This window comes from Prionailurus viverrinus, chromosome D1, assembly GCF_022837055.1.
Source record: "Prionailurus viverrinus isolate Anna chromosome D1, UM_Priviv_1.0, whole genome shotgun sequence".
NCBI classification, from domain to species: domain Eukaryota; kingdom Metazoa; phylum Chordata; class Mammalia; order Carnivora; family Felidae; genus Prionailurus; species Prionailurus viverrinus.
In genome coordinates this window covers 101,321,141-101,345,609 of record NC_062570.1, presented here as the reverse complement: position 1 = coordinate 101,345,609, position 24,469 = coordinate 101,321,141, and the positions used below count along the sequence as shown (strand labels likewise).

At 37.2% G+C, this 24,469-nt stretch overlaps 2 protein-coding genes across 2 annotated transcripts; both read left to right on the top strand.

Annotated features, from left to right (window-relative positions):
• Positions 1 to 3,072: 3,072 nt before the first annotated feature.
• LOC125177205 (olfactory receptor 5W2-like) lies at positions 3,073 to 4,008 on the top strand. The gene has a single exon (XM_047879317.1). It carries the CDS (start codon positions 3,076 to 3,078, stop codon positions 4,006 to 4,008), a length of 933 nt encoding a protein of 310 aa, XP_047735273.1. The 5' UTR covers positions 3,073 to 3,075.
• Positions 4,009 to 12,622: 8,614 nt separating this feature from the next.
• On the top strand, positions 12,623 to 13,558 carry LOC125177266 (olfactory receptor-like protein OLF2). The gene is given in 1 exon segment (XM_047879421.1): positions 12,623 to 13,558. A coding segment is annotated over 1 exon segment (936 nt).
• Positions 13,559 to 24,469: the final 10,911 nt, after the last annotated feature.

Here is a 24,469-nt window from a genome sequence, read left to right as displayed (position 1 = left end):
CCTAGCATAATGCCTTGAAGTTCATTACCCTGTAGTCAAAAAACTATTAAAGGCAAGTTCTTTGAGTTCTTTGAGTCTTAAAAATATAATGTTTATGAAATTCCAGAACGTTACTGATTATTTCTGGATCCCACTTTCAGTGTAAATATAATGAGGTTGTTAAAGACAGCTCAGGAAACACAAGATAATGCTAGAAATATATGATGATATATATGGATAAGGTAAATAATATATGAAAACCACAAATAATTTGGTAAGATCTCCATACCTTTTCCATTACAAATTGAGTGCTAAAAAAAGTGCATTTCTAGAAGAGAGAGTTGAGATGTTTTATAGGGCAGAATAATGGGAACACAGGTTTTAACTCCCTGTCCCAGCGAAGAAGTCCAAAGAACATTCAGAGACCAACATGGTTGACCAAGATACAGGAAGGTGGAGCATTACATTTGTATCTGTACCAGTGGGATTTGGGTAGGCACAAATTTCTCATCTCCGTTTCTCTCAATTCTCAAAGTACTGCCATGAATAATGGCACACAAAACTTATTTTTCAATAAACAGAAGTTGGCTTTGTTTCAAACGCATTATCCCAACACATTTTTTAAATAAAAAATCATCCTTGTACAGGTGAGTTATGTACGTAGAAAGGTTGTTTATTACTCCTCTTTGTTGAGCATCCACTAGCCTAACAACAGGAAAATATTCAATACCCCACATTTACTGGCTCATTACTCATGCATATCCTATGCTAAAGGTTGTAGGAATGTGAAAAGACGTATGTATAAATAGATAAAGCACATAACTTGATGAAGAATGTACTAGGTGTAGTAGATGTTATACAGTTGAAATAGGGAAGAATCCGGCTCTGAAAGCGGGAAGGTAATCCACCGTGGGAAAAGTACATTCCCTGTAAAAGGAGATAAAGTAGCATCCTTATCATCAGAGAGAGGTTTAGGGCCATAAAGGCTACACACACACACACACACACACACACACACACACACAAACTTGTTAATTCCACACTAATTTACTATCCCAAGGTCAAACCTCTTTGTCTTGTCAATTCTTCACGAATTTATCACTTCCTTGTCTAAAAGGTATAAAAGCTGCTTTATTTGGTCACATCTTTGAGTGTCATTATTTTTTATGGGGCTTCCATATGCAGGAAGTTAAGTGTGTTTTTCTCCTGCTAACCTGTCTTATGTCAATTTAATTATTAGACCACTGAAAGAACCTAGAAGGCAAAGGTTTTCCACCTGTACACAGTCAAAAAATCACTGAAATGGGAGTGGTTGGCATGTACTTATGAGATAGGAACCAAACAATGACTAATAAAAAAAACAATATACAGGATTATCATGTTTCTAAATGGAAGGTAAAGGGGATATTTCAGAAATGGAAGAAACAGAGCAAACAATGAAAAGGAACTGAAAATAATATTAAGTAGAAAATCTATTTGAATTTAATTAGACATCAGTTTCACTGAAGGAGGGTGTAGATTCATAGTAACCATAAGCATAGACTTAGAATAAATTCTGGTAAACTTCTGGCATTGATCAATTTGTTAGGGAGTGAAGAATTGAAAGTTCAGCCTTTGATGCAGCATTCATTGGGGGGAAGGGGGGGGGAAGGAAATACAGAAGCAGAAGCCTAATTAGTCACACTCACATAACCCAGAAGAGCAAAGGCAGAGTCTTTAGAGATTAAAGCCCCAACAGTCACAAGGTAGAAATAAAATGCCATCTATTTATTGTTCATGTACCAGAAATAAGAACAGAAAGACGCTCATTTCAGGTAGGTTTCTAAATAACCAAATTTTTAAAAAATATATACAGACTGGAAAACACCTTACTTTCTTTTTGGAAAAATTAAGAATCAAGTATTAAGGAATTTATAAATGAATCATTTTATATCTGCTTAAGTCAGTTAAATAAATTCTGCAACCTAACATCTAAACAATGATATTTCTTTATTAGACCTATGTGGATTTGGCCTCATTTGTCATTTGTATAAGGGTGGTGAAGCTTTTCCTTATTTATATTTTCTTCTAGGTCAATAAGTATACCATCACTTTCTATCTCTGTGTAAGTGATACTGTACATTTAAATGGCACATTTGCTCTAGTTTTATCAAAAATAATAGAGATAACACATTATGAACACTAATATATACAAATCCAAGCCTATATAGACCACAGGCCACAGAATTTAAGTCTAGAAAAATAAAAACGAGACCACCACTCACATTACCATTTTCGTTCTCAACAGATACACACATACATAATGTGTGTGTATAAATTCAAGACTGAAGACTGTGTATCTCAGAAACATTTATTTTTCTTCGCCTTTTTTATTTGAAGGGAAAGACAACTGAAAATTCAAAAATCTGCAAATTTGCACATGATAGTCTGTTGTTTCCACTTCGTTTTATCACCTCTCTTTGTCTTTCAAGGTATTCCTACAGCAAAAGTCAATCATACAAATGGATTCTCAGCGCTGGGTCAAACCAGTGAGGAAGGGTGATAGAATAGTTGTATAAAACATGTTCATATTTCAGTAAACACTAAAGTCAGCATACACCAAAATCTAACCCATACTAATTTTCATTTGTTATAGGCGGGATTACGGTGAGTGATAAAATCAATTACCTTTCCTCAAGAAAGCAACTTATACTTTTGTTTCTTTTCGTCCAACTCATATTATCCAGTATCTTCTGACACTCTCTAAAAACTTTGTAGTTCCTTTTATATGATTTTGGCTCTAGAGTGAACTCACAGTTCATTTGGATCTGCTACTTGACATTGGACAACAGAAGCCAAGGCAAGTAACATATCTCAAGAATGACGTGTATTTAGAATTCAAGTTTATCACCTTTCTATCCCCAAAATTTTTAGTTTTTTATAACACAGCAAGGCTTCTTTAATAGGGACACTCACCGGACTCTTTTCTGACGATAAAGAAGACAACATAAAATCACGTTTTGTCTTATGGTGTTTTGGGTACCCAGAAGAGCCAAAGCCTGATCTATAATTTGCTTGGTCATTTTGGAAAGCAGTTTAGAACAAGCACAAAGAAGAATGGACAAAGAAAACTGCTCCTCCTTGACTGAATTCTTTCTCTTGGGAATTACGGACAACTCTGAGATCAAAGTGACTCTATTCACCACCATCCTGCTTATTTATCTCACTAATCTCCTGGCAAACCTCGGAATGATTATTCTAATTAGAATGAGTTCTCAGCTGAACACACCAATGTACTTTTTCCTTAGCCACCTCTCTTTCTGTGACCTCTGTTATTCCACAGCAATTGGGCCCAAAACGTTGGTAGACCTTCTAGCCAAAAACACATCAATCCCTTTCGTTGGCTGTGCTCTGCAATTCTTGGTCTTCTGTACGTTTGCTGATTCCGAGTGCCTACTGCTGGCGGTGATGGCCTTTGATCGGTACAAGGCCATTAGCAACCCCTTGCTCTACACGGTCAACATGTCCAGCAGAGTGTGCTTCCTGCTCATGGCCGGGGTTTACGTGCTGGCCACGGCAGATGCTTTGATACACACGACACTAACATTCCGGTTATGTTTCTGTGGATCAAAGGAGATTAATCACTTCTTCTGTGATGTACCCCCTCTCCTATTGCTCTCTTGCTCAGACACACAACTCAACGAATTAGCAATATTCACCATTTTTGGCTTCATTGAACTGAGCACCATTTCAGTAGTCCTTGTCTCTTATTGTTATATAATCCTATCCGTCCTGAAGATCCACTCTGCTGAGGGGAGGTTCAAAGCTTTCTCCACCTGCACCTCCCACATAACTACTGTTGCAATTTTCCAGGGGACCATGATCTTCATGTATTTCCGGCCGAGTTCTTCCTACTCTCTTGATCAAGACAAAATGACCTCCTTGTTCTACACCCTTGTGATTCCCATGTTAAACCCACTGATTTATAGCCTACGGAACAAGGACGTAAAAAGGGCCTTAGAAAAATTGAAAAACAAAATGCAGTTTTAAGTATTTATAGTCTGTATATGTGCATACACCCACACACACATCGTGATTGTTGTTTGCATAAAATTATATGGTATGATTTATCTATTGTTACGGTATTTATTATTATGGTATTTTCTCAAATACTTAAAGAAATGAGTATCTGCATTAAAACTCAACCATAACAAGACACTGTATTTCCTCAAACCTGTCATGTGTCACTGTGGTCTTCAATTTATTTAAGAAACTCATTTGTGCAAAACATTCTGACTCTTCTGATTTTCCATATATTTATTTGTTTGCTTTTCATGTAAGCTTAATTACAAGTATACTTGGATTTATTATTGAGTGTTCACTAAGTACTTTTCATACATGTTAATATTTTGAATTTCATGATAAATACAGTAGGTTCCAAACTAATGAATCCTATAATCTAGAGGAATGAACAAACATTAATTAACTGAGCACCCAAATAAGTCTTAAAACATTCATGAAGTAAAAGAGTTGTCAGTTAAAAATCTAGAAAAAATGTCAAAAGCTAGTGTGTAGAAGAAAGGTTTCCTTCTATGATGATGTTTACTCTCAGATCTAATTTAAAAAGTCAAGCTGGAGAAAATAAAAGACTCTAGGCAGAGAGTCTAACATTACAGAGGTCCTGAGTTTCTATACCATTTTGGGATTTAAATAGTCCAACATGCAAAGGTTATAAAGAGAAGTGTAAAGTTCCTTGGTAAATTACATCATTGTACTGAAATTATCCACAAGTCTTCCATAACTTCCAAAGGAAGATTTCCTTCCTATCTTCCTCCTTCTCTGCTCTGGTTAAATGTCCCTTTGTATAATTCATAGACAATGATCTCCTTTAAGCATTTTTTTAAAAAATATTGCTTGGCTTATTGCCTCCAAAATAAGATGGTAAGTGTTCTTTGTTCAAGGATTGAGCATTACATCCCTGTTATCCAAAGTGCCTTCGTGGTGCTGGAGACAAGAAATGGCAAAACAAACATATACCCAATGAAATATTAGATAACATTTTTAAGAGCTTATTAGACATTGGTAACACAATTAACTGAGGGTATGATATGTGATTTGAATATATATATTTTGTAATTCTCCAAAAAGTGTATAAAATGGTTGTGGATACTAAGGTAATGGATCTATAAAGAGCTACATACTAATTACATTAGAAGCAAAGAGTATTTTCCCATGTATATGCTTGGTATCTATCAATTTCAACTGTCTGTGCTCAACTTTCTGATGGCTAAAGCAATGAGTTAGCTTGTTGAGACAACATGGGTATGGCATATATTTGAGAGACTATTTAAGACTCAAGGACAGGGGTGTCTGTGTGGCTCAGTTGGTTGAGCGTCTGACTCTTGACTGACTCATGTCATGATCCCAAGAGCCTGCATTGGGTTCCACTGAATGTGGAGCCTGCTTAAGATTCTCTCCCTCTCTCCCTCTCCACTTTCCCCCCACTAGCACTCTCTCTCTTTCTAAAAAGAAAAATTTAAGAAAATAAAAAAAATTTTTAATTAAAAAATTTTTTTTAAAGATTCAAGGATACTCTTACCAATTACAATCACAGAAATTAAAAGTCACTGAATGTCTTAGATTTTCTGTTTGCTATTTAGAAATGCCTTTGTGTGAAAACATTTCAGAAAAGATGTAAACCTAAGAAGATTTTCTTGTTTTAATAGGGGCATTTGTGGGACCACAGTATCACAGTGGAAAAAATGTATGGAGCATTTTCTGTTTTTAATAAAAGGAGTTAAGTGTTTCTACCTGAATGATATTTACTCAATTAACACACACTATGTCAATATTGTTACTGATAAGCAGCAGTATGGTAGAAAACACTGTCTGAAATACATTGTCCAAAAATAAATGGGGTATAAGTAGATTGCTGGTAATTCAGGGAATGTAAATATGTCCTCTAGGTAACTAGTCTCTCTCCCTTTTGACAGCTATACATTACAACATCTAAAGACGGATTTGATTTACATATAGCAGTTTTATCAGATCTGGTTTGACCTGGGGGAAGAAAAATTTAAAGAGAAGGAAATTTTGAGTCCTATGAATGGGATTCCAAATATAGAATTGACTAATTTAATTAAACATGGACTTCTTTTCCTTGAATATGAGGGGTTTAATAACACATCATGGGGAACATTTTTAGATTTGTTGGTGGATGGCCTACAATGACTCTTCTATCTTATTTATTTTACATGAAAAAGGAGTATCACATCAAAATACTTTATGTACTCTAGCTTACTTCAACCTTCATCATTCCTTTCCTCTGTAACCTCTATCACATCCTTCACATCCTTCTCACATATACCCAATAACTGATGGAAAATATTATTGTCTGGAAGCATCTGGGTGGCTCAGTGAGTTAAGCGTCTGACTGTTGCTTTTGGGGAAGGTCATGATCTTGTGGTCCGTTAATTCAAGCCCCTCATTGAGCTGCACGTTGACAGGAAGAAACTGCTTGGGATTCTCTCTCCCTCTCTCTCTGTCCCTCCCCCACTCACTCTCTCTGTCTCTCTTGAAATAAATAAATAAACTTAAAAAGTTTTTAAAGAAAATATTATTGTCCAAATGTAGCTTTTTTTGAGTAAAGGGGAAGTCTTTAAAGATGATCATATAAGAGGCCTTAAATTTCCCTCCTCCCCAAATTAACAGCTACAGATGCTACAATTCCCTCTGAAAGAAATCAAGAAACTATCTGAGCAACTGTTATACATTGAGCAAATGAGAAAAATAACCACACTGAATCACAGAAAAAGCTAAGACAAAACTTTGCCATAAAATTTACAGTTGGGAAGAAACTCCTGGCTACCAGCTTCTCCATGAGGTATGGAAGGTTTATATCCCCCCCCCCCCCATCTAATGTCCCACCATTTAATAGTCCCACTAGAGGGACAGGCCTCCAAGTCCTCTGGCTCCAAAGGTCAATGAGTCTTATATCACAAGAGTCATAAGACTATAGCAAATAAAATAGGAGATGCAGCTATCACACCAGGGCTCAGCAGAGATAATAGAAAAGACCATTCCTCAGTCTTTTCCTGAATGAGATTTATTTGTACAATTTAACAGACTGAGTGTCCGGCTTCTGATTTTGCATGCTTCTAGGGGCTGACTGGGATCCTCCCTGGACACCAAGGAGCCTGTGGACATGTCCCCAACTCTCTCCCTCCTGCCAACCCCAAGTCACCAGTATCTTCCTGGAAGGAATTTGTACACATGTCTGCACCCCAGTTTTTGCAGCTGCCATCTGAAGAACGTGTTCCCAGATCATCTGACTACAATAGCCAACAGGGTTTCCATTCAGAAATGCCACAGAATTTTGGGGGCACTTGGATGGCTCAGTCAGTTAAGCATCCGACTTCAGCTCAGGTTATGATCTCACGGTCTGGGAGTTCAAGCTCCACATTGAGCTCTGTGCTGACAGCTTAGAGCCTGGAGTCTGCTTCAGATTCTGTGTCTCCCCCTTTCTCTGCCCCTCCCCTGTGTGCACTTTGTCTCTCTTTCTCAAAAATAAATATTTTTTAAAAATTAAAAAAAAAAAAAGAAATGCCACAGAATTGTAAAATCAATTCAGGTAACTTTTCCAACCATAATAGTATGAAACTAGAAATCAAACAGAAGACAAGAACTGGAAAATTTACAAATATGTAGAGATTAAACAACATGTTCTTGAAAAAAAAACAATAGGTTAAAGAGGAAACCAAGAAAGACTTCAAAAAATCTCTTGAGACAAAAATGGAAACACCGCATATCAAAAGAAAATGCACCAAAACCAATTCTAAGTGGAAAGTTACGGTGATAAAACAAAGATCTTGGGGTGCCTGGATGGCTCAGTCGGTTGAGCATCAGACTTCAGCTCAGGTCATGATCTCTCTGCTCAAGTGTTTGAGCCCCATGTAGGGCTCTCTGCTGACAGCTCAGAGCCTGGAGCCTGCTTCAGATTCTGTGTCTCCCTCTCTCTCTGCCCCTCCTCTCCTTATGCTCTCTCTCTCTCTCTCTCTCTCTCTCTCTCTCTCTCTGTCTCAGAAATAAATAAATATTTTAAAAAAAACTTTTAAAAGAAAAACCAAGATCTTAAATAAACAGCCTACATTTATATCTTAAAGAACTAGAAAAGAGAAACAAACTAGGCCTAAAGTCATTTGAAGGAAATGACTAACAAAAATCAGAGCTGAAATAAGTGAAAAAGAGACTAAAAAGAAAATAAATAAGATCAATCAAACTAAGAGCTGGTTTTCTGGAAAGATAAACAAAATAGAAAAATATTTAGATGGATTCACCAAGACAAAAAGAGAGAAGACTCAAATAAATAATATTATAGCTGAGAGAAGATACATTTCATTTGATAGCAAACAATTACAAAGAACAATAAGAGACTACTATGAATATTTATATGCCAATGATTTGGACACCCTAGAAAAAGTAAATAAGTTTCTAGAACGTACAACTGACTGAGACTGAATCATGAAGAAATAGAAAATCTGAACAACCAACTGCTATTAAAGAGATTAAATCAGTATTCTAAATCCTCCTCAAAAAAGAAAATTCAGCACCAAATCCCTTCATTGGTGAATTCTATCAAAATTTTATGAAGATGTCATAGACAATTCTTTGCAAACTCTTCAAAAAATTAGAAGAAACAATACTTTCAAACTCATTTTATGAGATAGGCATTACCCTAATACCAGAACCAGGCAGAGACACTATAAGAAAATTAAAGACCAACATCCTTGATGGACATACATGAAAAATCATCCACAAAATATTGACAAACCAAATTCAACAGTGAATAAAAAAGGACCATAAACCATAATCAAGTGTGTTTAGTCCAGGGATGCAAGAATGGTCCAACATCCCTAAATCAATCAGTGGGTTATACTATTACTAACAAAACGAAAGATAAAAATCATATGATCATCTCAATAGCTGCAGCGAAAACAATTGACAAAATTCAACATCCTTTTATGATAAAGATCTCTGCAAACTGGGTAGAGAGTGAAATTACCTCAACATAAATAAAGATCATACGTAACAAGTCCACAGCTAATATAATACTCAACAGGGCAAAGGTGAAACTTTCCCTCTCACATGAAGAACAAGACAAGGATGTCCACCCTTGCCACTTTTATTTAAAACAATAGTAAAAATCCTAGCCACACCAATTAAGAAAGAAAAGAATAAAAGCATCCAAATTGGAAAGGAAGAAATCCAACCATCTTTATTTGCAGATGACATGATATTGTATATATACAAGATCCTAAAGATGCCACCAAAAAGCAGTTAGAATTAATAAAAAAAATCAGTAAAGTTGCTGGATACAAAACTAATATACAAAAAAATGAGTTTCTTTTTATGCACTAACAGTGATCAGCCAGAAAAATAATTTTTTTTAAAAATGTCTTAACAACAAAAAAATAAAATACTTAGGTATGAATTAATCAAGGAGGTGAAATAATTTTACAAATTTCACACTAAAAGCTATAAGATATTGATGAAGGAAATTGAAGAAGACACAATTGGAAAGAGATTCCATTCTCATACATTGGAAGAATTAATATTGTCAGTATGAAATCAGATACTGTGATGCCTGCAGTTTTGTTCTGCTTTCTCAAGATTGGTTTGGCTTTTTTTTTTGTTTCATAGAAATTTTAAGATTATTTTTCCTACTTATGTGATAATCACTGTTGGACTTTAGATAGGGATTTCTCTAAATATGTAGACTTGTAAAATGGATATTTTAGGTAGGATGGCTATTTTAACAATATTTGGTAAGGACAGAAAATTATACTTTAATACTTCTTAACTTTGTAAAAATTGCAACAAATAAAGCACACCAAATTGTTTAAAAAAGCAAATAAAACTGTGGTGTTCCCTAAAACCTCTTCTATGTACACATGCACCTATGATCTCTATTAGTGGAAACAGTTTTCAAAACTCATATTTCCTCTTCTTTCTGTTACCCACTTATCTAATCACTTAAAATACCAACTAATATTAAATTAGGCATTATTTGTGAAAGTCCTGGTATTAGGGCTGCAGGGTATACAAAAATTAGCCAAGAGTAGCTATTATTTCTCAGGAGCTTACAATGGAGTAAAAGACTGAATGAAATGAAAATATATGAATGAAATATCTGAATGGATGAAATAAAATATCTGAATGAAATAAAAATAAGTCAAGAAAAAGTGCTGAATGGAGTGGATGTTACAGGCATAAAATAATTGGAATCCTGTTAGGTAATATGTGGTTGAAAGAATGCCATCGAATACGATTAATGAAAATATAAACATTGAGGAACTTTCTACTTCCTTTTTTAAAATTTTTTTAATGTTTAGTTATTTTTGAGAGAGAGAGAGTGAGCAGGGGAGGAGCAGGGAGAGGGAGACAGAGAATCTGAAGCAGGCTCTGCACTGTCAGTGCAAAGTCTGATATGGGACTTGAACCCAGAACCATGAAATCTTCACCTGAGCTGAAGTCAGATGCTCAACCAAATGAGTCATCCAGGTGCTCCGATTTTTATACTTACTAAGTGGGAAGGGGAAAGAGACTTTTTCCGAAGTGAAAGAACCAGGATAAACATCATTAATAATAAATAATTAACAAATAAAATAATCATTGTATTTAACAAATTTATTAATTTAATAAAGTAAGCAAAAGGAATAATATTTGAGATAAAATAATTAAATTTGAATTTCTTTAGAAGTCTGGAAGAAGATGGTATAAACTCAAGATAGCAATAAACCATACTACAAAAATCATCTCACCTTCCTAACAACAAACAATTTGGTGCAAGTACAAAGAATTGGTCTTTGCTGAAGTTGTCGGCTATGTTCACCAGGGAAAGTGCAGAATTAGAAATCGAATTAATCACATGTTTGTTTAAGTGTGAGGGCAAAGGCTTGAGAGATTTCAGTCCAAAATGACACTGAGTAAAAATAAAATGCAATCTCTAGTATTCAGCTACCAGGGGCAAGTACAGAAAGACTTGCTCATCACAGGTAGGTTTCTGAGTCACTAAATTTAAAGAGTAAAGAATAAAAACCTTGCATTTGAAAAAATGAGGAATCAAATATTTAGGACATTGTAAGTGATTTTTTTTTTTTACTTACTTCCTTTGGGTAATAATCTGCAATCTGATGGCAAAAATATGTACTTCTGATAAAAGAGGGTGTTTAGAAGTAATTTTATTTTAAGTTTATTTATATATTTTGAGAGAGAGAGAGAGTCCAAGCAGGGGAGGAGCAGAAAGAGAGGGAGAGAGAGAATCCCAAGCAGGCTCCCCACGGTCAGCACAGAGCCAAACAAGGGGCTCGATCTCACAACGATGAGATCGTGACCTGAGCTGAAATCAAGAGCTGGACGTTTAACCAACTGGGCCACCCCAGTTTCCCTTGGAGTAACTTTCATTAGTAAATGTATAGTTTTACCTAAACCAAAATATAGAGAAGAAAAACTTTTTTTTAAATCATGTGAAAGGGTACATGCAAATCTAAGATATTCTTTTAATTTTTAAAAACAATAATAATTGAAATATCACAACGCAAATACTAATTTATATACATCTAACCCCATATGAACCACATACCATATTTACTCCAATCCAAAGCAAAATAAGACCATCATTTATATTCCAATTCTCACATATCAATAGAAAGACAGGTGCCTGCACACACATACATATATAAACAAACAGAAGCCTATATATGAAAAATATAATTTCTTGTTCAGCTCTATTTTTGATGAAAAAGTCAGGTTTAAATCCAAAGAGATGTAATTGTATATGTTATTTCTCTTTTCATTTGTTTTTAGCATTTTTCCTCTACATGAGCTTTGGTACCAGACCACCATTTCTGAGTGTAAGTAATAATAATGTGGCAATACAGTAAAAATGTTGTATTGTTCATTACTTTTATTTTTTCTTCTATGAATTTTTTTAAGTTTATTTATTTTCAGAAAGCGTAGGGACAGTGAAAGCAGGGGAGAGAGAGAACCCCAAGAAGACTCCGTGTTGTCAGCACGGAGCCTGATGTGGGGCTCAAACTCACTAACTGTGAGATCATGACCTGAGCCAAAATCAACAGTCGGGTGCTTAACTGACTGAGCCACCTAGACACTCGTGTTCATGATGTTTAAATAAGAGATCTGTTCATGATTTCCAGTTTTAACACACAGGCTTGAACAAATCATGGTTTTTGAAGAACACAGTAAGGGTAATCGCTTTTAGGCTCAATTTGATATTTGTTTTTCAGACATAAAGCTGTAAATTCAGCTTTGCCTTTAGGTGTGACTTTTATATTATGTTTGATCTGTGATGAGTTTTCATTCATGATTGCTGAGATAAAACAGTGAAGGTGCACACAAGTCATATATTTGGTGGGTGATATGCAAATTGATAATCAAACTTTAAATTCTATCACAAACATGTTAATTTTGTCAACAGTATAACAATGAAATGTTTCTGGGCTATTTTCTGAGGATAAAGAATATAATATCTGAAACAAAACCTTTCTCATGTATAGATTGTATTTTTGTGAGTTTCGAGAGGAATTAAAACCTTGATATACCATTTCTTGATTATTTCGGGAGCATTTTGGAAGAATAAAGAAGAATGGATGGAAAAAATGGCTCTTCTGTGAATGAATTCCTTCTCTTGGGAATTAGCAATAACCCTGGAATTAAAGTGACCCTATTTGTCACATTTCTAATTGTTTATCTCATCATTCTTATTGCAAACCTCGGGATGATCATGTTAATTAGAATGGATTCTAAGCTTCACACACCAATGTATTTCTTCCTCAGCCACCTCTCTTTCAGTGACCTCTGTTATTCTACAGCAATTGGACCCCGGATGCTGGTAGGCCTCATTACCAAGATAAAGTCAATTCCTTTCTATGGCTGTGCTCTGCAATTCTGGATCTTCTGTACCTTTGCTGATTCCGAGTGCCTACTGCTGGCGGTGATGGCCTTTGATCGGTACAAGCCCATTAGCAACCCCTTGCTCTACACGGCCAACATGTCCAGCAGAGTGTGCTTTCTGCTCATGGCCGGGGTTTACATGGTAGGGCTTGTGGATGCTTCTGCAAATACAATGTTAACATTCAGGTTATGTTTCTGTGGATCAAATGTGATCAACCACTTCTTCTGTGATGTCCCACCTCTCCTTTTGTTATCTTGCTCAGATACCCAAGTTAATGAGTTAGTGATATTCACCATTTTTGGCTTCATTGAGCTGATTACCCTTTCAGGGCTCTTTGTGTCTTACTGTTAGATCATCCTGGCAGTGATAAAGATCCGCTCTGCTGAGGGGAGGTTCAAAGCTTTCTCCACCTGCGCCTCCCACTTAACTGCTGTTGCAATTTTCCAGGGGACCCTGCTCTTCATGTATTTCCGCCTGAGTTCTTCCTACTCTCTTGATCAAGACAAAATGACCTCCTTGTTCTACACCCTTGTGATTCCCGTGTTAAACCCTGTGATTTATAGCCTGTGGAACAAAGATGTGAAAGAGGCTCGGATAAAACTTAAAAATAGGAAGTGGTTTCATTGAAAACTTATATGTACCTATTTTTCTCCCAATCTTACACTATAATTTGTGAAGTTCAAAATTGTTTTGATTAAAGTGGTATGATCTAGGGGTGCCTGGGTGGCTCAGTTGGTTAAGCGGTTGACTTCAGCTCAGGTCATGATCCCGCAGTTTGTGAGTTCGAGCCCCGCGTCGGGCTCTGTGCTGACAGCTCAGAGCCTGCAGCCTACTTTGGATTCTGTGTCTCCCTCTCTCTGCTCCTGCCATGCTTGTGCTCTATCTCTGTCTCTCAAAAATAAATAAATGTTAAAAAAAAGTGGTATGATCCAACAAGTATTTATACCATGTTCCTGCCATAACCAAATGTGTCATTTCTTTAGTACTCCATGATTCATTTTATGTCTTCAGCTTATACTTGGTATTCCTTATTTATGGAAAATTTATGGACTCCTAGTTTGCCCAATTTGTGTTTCTACAATCTATTTGTGCATGAATCTAATTTCCTATATGTTAGTGAGAGTTTTCTAAGTACGTAACGCACTTCTATGTGTTTTGTATCTTATGATGAATCTAACAGTTTTGTGTTAATGAATCTTGTCATCTAATGGAAACTGATGAAGTTTTGCGGTGATGGTGGGTGTCCAGAGCTGAAGGTCAAGAAAGGCTTCTTGAAGACGTCCTTTGCACAAAAAGGTGATTTTTTTTTTTTTAAAGCTCAGGGACAAGACCCATGGGCTGGAAGAGCTGCCTGGGACCCTGTGGAAAGACTGGTTCTATACTTGGGAGTTGGGAGAGGGGGGAGGGGAAGTCAAGGGGAAGTTTTCAAAAAGATTTCATATGCTAAAGAAGACTCCCAGGATACTGGAGGCCAAGCTGTTGTCAAGCTTAGGTTGTTTTTCCCTCCAGCAAAGTATTAACATCAAGACAGTAGGGAGATCCTGGAGAAACTTTTTACTCTGCCAGCCTCTAATAGTTGTCAATGGACTGCAGTTTATAAGGAGATTGAATTTTACCTGCCATTTCCTTCTTGCCTTTGTTCCCCATGTCACTATGGAGGTGTGATTTTGAGGTTCCAGGAAAGGAGTCTACAGGTTTCTGGAGGTTAGGCTATTAATAAAATTGCCTTTTTCTTGTAATCTATCAATACATGGAGACTCATGTCCTGCTTGACTGTGATCTCCTTCAGTTTACCATTTGTTTTCTTTCCTTTCCTTTGTTCTTGAGTAGCCAGGAGTGCCTGTGGAATATCACACATATCCCGCCTTGGTGGGAGGGGGGGTGTTAGCTCAATTTTGCCCTCAGCCTGCCTACATAGGCTCTCTCATCAGAAGTGACAAATGTTAATTAAATGATCATTCAAATTATGTATAATAAACTGTAATGATGCCCTAAAATAAAAACAGAAACAAAGCACAATGTTCAATTATAGTGAAGAATGTTGAAAAGTTCTTCCTGGTAATGGGAACAATCTGGGATCTAAAAGATAAGTAGGAATTAGCTGAGAGATGCACTAGATAGAGAAAACATTCTATGCAGATAGATCAGCAACTAGAGGGTCCCCAGGGGAACAAGACCACATCATTTCTGTGGAACTTACAGAAAACCAGTATGGCTGGGCTATAGTGCTACCATTCACAACTCAGTCACTTCCTCCAGGGGCTTTCCTTCCCTCTAGCACTCGCTAAGCTTGGGTCCCACACCACCCTGAGCCTGGGAAGTTTGTTGAATCTACTCTCTGTTTCCTAAATCATTACCTTCAATGTGGGGTAATGAATACCCAGAGTTTAAGGATTGGATATTTTTATCTCTTTCCTCAAGCCCCACTATAGCATCTGGGTAAAGAAAAAATGAAAAAGATCCAAAAAGTTAATTGTTATTGAAGGTTTATTCATGGGAAGTAAAAGAAAACATCGCTGAGATCAAGTATATGCCTTAGATACACGTTTTTTGAATCATATATGTAAGCACAAAAGTAGTTGTGGATGCCAAATTCAAGGGAAGGATAAAGACATGCAAATTACTTGGAAAATAACTAACCCAGAGGGCTCTTGCCTGGGTGTTTACCAAGATATTTGCAACTTGGCTCTGCTTTAGTCTGCTGATGATCAAATCACTGAAGTGATTTCTTCAGTAAGTCTGGATAAAAACAGCTCTTGCAGGAACAAAGAAAAGTCAGGGACACTCTTAAATGTTTGCTACAATTACACAACCTGAAAATCACTCAGTCTAGGTCTACCTACGTGCCATTGTAAAGGGCTTCCGTGAAAACATTTCAGATTGCCAGCAAAGCCCAAGTAGGACAATGAGACTCTTCTGTTCTCCAGGGTGATATTTTTTCTGGGATTCTGAGACATGGTAGGGGAAGGTATAAAGGTAAAACAAAGAAGAAACAAACAAAGAAAAGGAACAGGGGATTCTTCTTTTCGTTAAGATCTCTCCTCAGTTTTCTTATGTTTTATTTGAAATTTAGATTTAGACTCTAGATATGGAGCCAATATTATAGGTCTATTTTTTCTTAAGGGTTCCTTATTCTGATCAGGAATGGAAATCCCTAAACATAAATGTTACCAGTGATGAATGATTAGAAAATATGTATAATGATAGAAACAATTGGCTCCATACTGGGGAAAATCTGGTTAGGGAAATTTATTAAATAAAAAGAGTACTAATTCTCACAAATTGGTAATTGTGTAGCTCTTTCTTAAGAGGCAGCAAATTTAACCTAACTTGAACTCTGCAAACATGCTGGGAACTGGAAAAGGAATGGTAGCAAAATTGGGTCTGAATCTATACTATCAGTTCACAGTGATTGTGACCTTCGACAAATCATTTTCCTTCTTTGGTCCTCAGTTTCCACTCTGTCAAAAGAGGGTTTTAAACTGAATGATCTTTATTGTGTATTCCAGATACCACATTTCATGCTTGTACTGATATGATTCTATAAATGCGTAATGTATAAACCCGCTTCTATCTTTGGGGAGATCTTAAATATAACAGATGGATGGGACTACAGTACAATCCCAGGCTAATCTGACCTGAAATTGAATTGGCAATGATCGCAGATAGATAGCACTGATTGCAAGAGCCCTCACCCCGTTAAGGTGGACCCATTCAACTGATTTTCTATTTTTCATATTCTTCATTTTAACTTTCAGAGACATCCCATATAAAAGAGAATATCCAACTTTTATGTATGTATGCATGTATTTATTTATTTATTTATACTTTTTTTTGACGTTTATTTATTTTTGAGAGAGACAGAGCATGAGCATGAGCAGGGGAGGGACAGAGAGAGAGGGAGACACAGAATCTGAAGCAGCCTCCAACCTCTGAGCTGTCAGCACAGAGCCTGACTCGGGGCTTGAACTCAGGAACCGTGAGATCATGACCTGAGCCAAAGTCAGATGCTTAACAAACTGAACCACCCAGGCGCTCCTTGAATATCCAACTTTATTAGTCATTAGGACAATTATGGACTCTACATAACAGCTAAAATGAAAATGACAGACAATATTACCTATTAGTGAGGATATAGAAACAGACACAGGATTCGTTCACTAATAATGTGTAACTCTAGATTGGCATACTGCTTCGGGAAATTGTATGCTAATATTGGGTAAATATAAATTTTACACACACACACACACATTTCCTATTCCTGGTTTTATACACAAGATAAATAAGTGTATCTCCATCAGAAGACATGTGTAAAAATGTTCACATTAATATTATTGGAAATAGAGGCACCTGGGTGGCTCAGTTGTTTGAGCATCTGACTTCGGCTCAGATCATGATCTCACATTTCTCCTGAGTTTGAGTCCCACGGCGGGCTCACTACTGTCACCTCAGGGCCTGCTTCTGAACCTCTGTCCTCTCCTTCTGCCCCCTCCCCCACTCATTCGCATGCACGCACTCTCACTCTCTCTCTCTCTCAAAAATAAATTTAAATAAATAAATACTTGCTGTCTTTTCAGGGGTGCCTGGGTGACCTAACTGGTTCAGTGTCCAAGTCTTTGTTTTGGCTTAGATCATGATCTCACTGTTAGTGAGCTCGAGACTCTCCCTCAGGCTCTGCACCCATATCATGAAGCCTGCTTGGGGTTCTTTCTCTCCCCCTCTCTCTCTGCCTCTCCCCTACTTGCTCTCTCTCTCCCTCTCTCTCTCAAAATAAATGAATAAAATTTCAAAAAACTACTGTAATAAAGCAAATGTCTTTTTTTTTTTTTTTTAATTTTTTTTTCAACGTTTATTTCTTTTTGGGACAGAGAGAGACAGAGCATGAACGGGGGAGGGGCAGAGAGAGAGGGAGACACAGAATCGGAAGCAGGCTCCAGGCTCTGAGCCATCAGCCCAGAGCCTGACGCGGGGCTCGAACTCACGGACCGCAAGATCGTGACCTGGCTGAAGTCGGATGCTTAACCGACTGCGCCACCCAGGCGCCCCGCAAATGTCTTTTTTTAACCTGTAAGCCCTTCTCATACTGTTTTCAGCAACAAGGAGACTTAGTAAACCTGGTTTTCCTTGGTACGGTTAGCATGCGCTGAGCTTATTCCCAAAAGGTCAAGACTCACAGCCATGCAGCTACTTTCTGAAGGAGAGACTTTATACACAGATAGCTGCCTACATCGATTACTGTGGCACCAGGGAAGGCATTTAGATACAATTGTTTTCTTCACATGCTTGTCTCTGGTGTCTTGCATTAGAACGGAGTAATTTTCTTTCATTATTTTCGAAAGCCATCTTCAGTGAAATAGAAATCCTTTGAGATGTTAATCATCCAATGTTTAATAATCATATGGTCCCTAAAGCTCAGATTTTAATGGAAGGGTTTGAAGGGAACTTAGCGTAAATGGTGTATGGGGCAGTCAAGTGTAGGACGGTAAATTTAGGTTCTATCTAAACAGAGTGTAACCTGAAGGGGTTTGTCATCCCTGGAGACGGAGAAGCATCTGATGAGAAAATGAGTTTGGGAAGGAGTCATATAAAATGACCAAGTGATGTGAAATGTTGGAGTCTGGTAGGGAAAAGTCAAGACAGACTTCTTGAATTACCTTTCGTGCAAAAGGGGTGGTTTTATTAAAGCATGGGGCCAGGACCTGGGGGCAGAAAGATCTGCCCTGGGGTTGTGACCAGTGACTGATTACATACTTTCAAGTTGAGAAGGGGTTAGGGATAATGAAAGTCTCTAAGAAACTTGGAAGCAAGGTTTCCGGACCTTGAGGCTAGTCAAATCTTATTCATGAGACCCTTGAGATGTATATCAGTGGGCCATAAGCTTGGAGGATGCTTGCTAACATAGATTTGGGGAGGTAGAGATAAAGGAAGTTTCCAAAGGAATTTGTATATGTTAAAGACTTACAGGAACCTAGAGGTTGGCTAATGTCAAACTAAGGTTGCCTTTTGCCTCTAGCAAAGTACTAACACTGAGGCAGCTGAGTTCCTTGAGGAAGGTCACTCTGCCTTTCTCAAGCACTTGTCAGCCTGCTCTAAGCTGTACGGAAAATGATGTTTTTCTACATTTCTTTTGCCGTTGTTCTCCACATCACAAGGACAAATCCCATCCCTTTAATATGAATCAAAGTAGTAAATAATGGTAGTAAAGTTCAAGGGTCATACAATTGCATCTAATGTCTTCACTCGAATGGGTGGCAAATTATCACAATTACTTAGTTTGAGCCTGGCGTCAAATCATATCTCCTAAGGCAGTGAATTCTGTATGTTTGTATTGGTATCATCACACACAAAATAATAATAAAAATGGAAAGGTTATTGAAATGTATCACACAGAGTCATTTTTCCCAAATCAAGAATACTTTAATGATTTTAATCTATGATGTCATCTAGATTTATAGGAACCATAAAAAAAGAAATGCTATGCCCGTTTCTAGTTCCCACTGAGGACTCAGACAAAAAAATTTCCTGGAATATTTTTGCCCATACGCTGGTAATGCTTACAAATTCATAAATTATTCTTGAACCCACAGATCTGGCATTTACTTCATAAATGAATAACATAACTGCAATAGGGCAACACGTAGGGCAGGAAAACATTCCTGTACACGGCACTTAACAATAGACTTTCATGACACATATACATTTGTGCCTGTTAGTGAAGGAAAGGCATTTCCTTCTATTCTTCAAGTTCTTCTTGCTGAATTAGGAATTAAATTCACATGAGACAGATTAACAGGAGAGGAAAATAAAAAAAAAAAAATACAGTTTTATTGTGTGCTCACAGAGGCCAAATAATGAAATTGAGATCTAAAGAAATTACCAAAGCAGGCAGCTTTTATATTATTTTTATGAGGAGACAATAAATCTGTTAAGGAATTGGCAGGATAAAGAGAATTGAATTTGCAGTCTTCGATTAGTAAGAAACTCTAAACAGAATTTGGTCTGTGGTAGTAGATTGCTAAAATGTAATAAGGGTTGTTTATACGGCCTTCCAGGCTCTGAATTTCCTATACTTGGTGATAAGGATGTGTCTTTACTTCCTGGTACAGGGAGGGTACCTTTCCCATGGGAGATTTACTTCCTGTTTTCAGGAGCACAGAGGAAAGTCAGAGGATCCTCGCACAGGCCTTCTCTGAAACAACTTTTATTTAATATAATCAGTATGCCAAAGTGGCACATTTTGGGTGGCCGCCATGACACCCACATTAGTGTCCTACAGTGAATCACCTATCATAAAGTATCACGTGGAACATGGCCACTACAGTGAGTACTCCCCAAGATTGCCACATGGTGCGACTTTAGGGCCACTACATTACTTATATTTTGGGGCTACAGTTGACACGTCGTGTTACATGGGTTTCAGGTGTACAATATAGTGACTCAACAAGTCTATACGCTATGCTTTGCTCACTATTACGTGTAGCTACCATCTGTCGCCATACATCACTATTATAATTAATACCATTGACTGTATTCCCTACATCTTATCTCTCATCCTTGTGACTTATTCTTTCCATTACTGCAAGCCTGGGTTTCCCACTCCGTTTCACACATTTTGCCCGTCCTCCCCTCTGGCAGCCATCGGTTAAATGTGAAATCTAAAAACCAAAACAACAAACAAAAAGCAGAATCAAACCTATAAACACAGACAACAAACTGCTATGTTACTTATTTTCTATGTGTTCCCTGGATTTGTGCAATACAGCGACCCATTGAGCAATAATATTAACGAAGGGTTCTGGCTAAGATGAATAAAATAAGGCAGATTCTTTTCTCAGTCTGCAAGCCCTTCCTATTGTTCCCATTGAAAAGAACAGCTTTAAATCCAAATGACAGCCCTGCCTTAGTTTAAAGCTAAAGTTCTCTTTTCTGCTTATTATGGATCTTTGATAAGAAATACAATTGCTGAGAAGTCTGTTTTGCTTGCTGTTTGCTACGAGCATTGTGAGGCCTTTCCTGAATGTAACCCGCTGTGTCGTAGAATGGGTTGTAAACCTTCCTAAATGTAGTCTGATATGTGATGGAATGAGTGATTGTACATAAACTAACCGGCATTTCTCGCTTCTGTAAACCTGCTTGCTTAGCACATTCCTCACCTACCCCCTTCCCCCTTCCACCTTTTTTCCTCCAGCCACAAGTAACAGACAAAGCCTTCCCGCCAAAGGACAGACAAAGGACGCCCAATCAGAGAACAACAAATGTCCTTACTTTAAAATCAACTAATCAGGCCCCTCATAATTTGAAACCTCCCCTGTGCTATTTGTCTCTGTCTATAAAAACGCTGTACCAACCCTGATCGTGGCCTCTTGCGTCACCGGCGACGAGTGCGCGGGGGACCAGGTTTGAACCTGCAATAAACGACCCTTGCCGCTTGGCTTTGACTTACGACTCTGGTGGGCTCTTGTGGGAGGTTTCGGAACTTCGGGCATTACACCATCTGCCCTCCGTCACCTGTGGCATCTTCTCTTGATTTACAAATAGGACTTGGATGGTCTCTCAGCTTTTTAGAACTTTAAGAATCTGTGGGTTGCTGTTTTTGTAAATTTGAGGTAAACACACTAGAACATTGCATGACAATAGCTCAGAATTACTTCTTCTTAAAAGAGATACTTTATTTTTTATGACTACTCTGTAGTTGGGAATATTAATAGGAATTAATATTAACAGGAAATGCTTTGGGTCAGACAAACATGATGCTTAGGGAACTTCAGTTTACTAATTACATCTGTATCATATTTTCAGTATATGTATAATGAGATTGTTAAGAGACAGCCTAGGAAACACAATATTAAAAATGTATGATGATATATATGGAGATCAGTTAAATACTATATGAGAAGCACCAAGTTTTGTTAAGAACTCCACAATGAATATATATATATATATATATATATATATATTTTTTTTTTAATGTTTATTTTTTGAGAGAGAGAGAGAGAGGCAGAGCACAAACAGGGCAGGGGCAGAGAGAGAGGGAGACAGAACTCTAGGCTCCAGGCTCTGAGCTGTCAGCATAGAGCCCCATGTGGAGCTTGAACCCACAAACCATGAGATCATGACCTGAGCAGAAGTCGGATACTTAACCGACTGAGCCCCACAATGAATTAATTAAATTCACACCTTTTGCCTTCAGGAATTCAGTGTTGAATGAAAAGATGCTTAGAAGACACATGTATGAAAAGGAAGGTAGAGGCGTTTTTATGGTCAGAAAAAATGGAAATGTAGGATTCATCTCTCTGTCCCAGTGAAGGATTTCAGTGAAGTCAGGGAACAGCAACATGTTTGGACAAAATTCAGGGATGGTGGAGCATTATGTTGATAGCTGTCCAGGAGGAATTTAAATATACTTAAAATTCTAGTACCTCCCAATTTTCAAATCACTACCATAAACTATGGCACATAAGGGTTATTTTTGGAAACAAACAGAACTTGGCTTTGTTGTTGTTAAAGCATCATCCCAACACTTTTTTTTCTTAAAGAATTGTCCTTGTACAAATGAAATATATTTGCAGGAACAGGTCTCAAAATACGTTTATTTTTACTCTGTTGAACATCCACCAGCCTTACAATAAGAAAATACTTAAAATTTTTTAAATGTTTATTTATTTTTGAGAGAGAGAGAGAGAGAGAGACAGCACACGAGTGGGGAGGGGCAGAGAGAGGGAGACACAGAATCCGAAGCAGGCTCCAGTCTCCAAGCTGTCAACACAGAGCCTGATGTGGAGCTCAAGGTCACAAACCATAAGATCAGGACCTAAGCTGTAGTCAGACTCTTAGCCAACAGAGTCACTCAGGTACCCTCAATAAGAAAATATTTAACACACATTTACCGAATTTTTACTAATGTAAATATTTGTGTCCAGGATTATGGGAATGTAGAAAGACACACGTATGAATAGATAAAAATCATATTCAATAATGAGTATATTAGGAGTAATGGATGTTATACAGTCATAATCATTGAAATGAGGGTGAACGACATATAGTTGAGGGGAAAGAACCAGACAATGACTAATGAAAAAAGTAGTATGAAAGACTACCAGATTTCTAAATGAGAAGTGAAGGACCTATTTCAGAAATGGAAGAAACAGGATGAACAATGAAACAGATGAAAATTATTAAATAGGTCTATTTGAAATTCATTAGTATCTGCTTTTACTAAAGGAGGTGTAAGATTCATGGTGACCATGAACATAATATTGAAATAAATTGTTATTTTCTGTCTTTGATCAATTTGGTGATAAGCATGAAAAGTTCAGCCTTTGCCAAGTTGAGACACCATTCATCACGGAAAATACATAACCACAAACCTAATTAATCATGTTCACGTAATGATGAGTGAAGACAGTGGCTTTTGATTTAAGTCCCAACAATCACAACGTAGAAAATAAATACAATCTGCTATGTGTATGTACCAGAGGTAAGAACAGAAACACCAGTTTCAAGTAAGTTTCTGTATGATTAAATTTAAAGAATTATAGAAGAAAGACATATTTTTTTGGAAAAATGAGAAATCAAGCATTTAGAAATTTGTAAAAGAATTACGTTGTACCTGCTTACTTAGTTGAATTAACTGCAATGTAACTGCCAAACAATGCTATTTCTTTGTTTAGGTGTTGGTGTGCAATTGTAGTTCATTTGTCGTTTGTTCGAAAGGTAAAATAGAGGCATCTGGGTGGCTCAGTCGGTGGAGGGTCCAACTCTTGATTTCGGCTCAGGCCATGATCCCAGGGTTGTGGGGTCGAGCGTCATATCAGGCTCCATACTCAGCATACTCTCCCCTTCTGCCCCTCTCCCCCCACCCATTCACCTTCTCAAAATAAAATAATGTAAAATTAAATTAGTAAATTAAATTTAAATTAAATTAAGTTAAATTAAATTAAATTAAATTGCTAAAAACGAAAGGTGAAATGAAATGGGGTCATTTAGGTCAAGGGTTTTTTAAAGGGAGCCGGGAGGCTATTAAGAAAATAGGCCTTTCTTTTATTGACATGAGGAATCACAATGATTGATTTGCAGATATTGAACCAGCCTTGTATCCCAGGTATAACTCCCACTTGGTCGTGGTGAATAACTTTTTTTTAATGTATTACTGGATCCAGGTGGCTAATATCTTGTGAGACCTCATCAAAATAAAAAGCTTCTGCACAGTGAAGAAAACAACCAGCAAAACTAAAAGGCAACCGACAGAATGGGAGAAAATATTTGCAAACAACCTATCAGCTAAAGGGTTAGTATCCAAAATCTATAAAGAACTTATCAAACTCAACACCCAAAAAACAAAGAATCTAGTGAAGAAATGGGCAAAAGACATGAATAGACACTTCCTCAAAGAAGACATCAGATGGCCAACCGACACATGAAAAAATGCTCAACATCATTCATCATCAGGGAAATACAAATCAAAACCACAATGAGATATCACCTCACACCAGTCAGAATGGCTAATATTAACAACTTAGGCAACAACAGTTGTTGGTG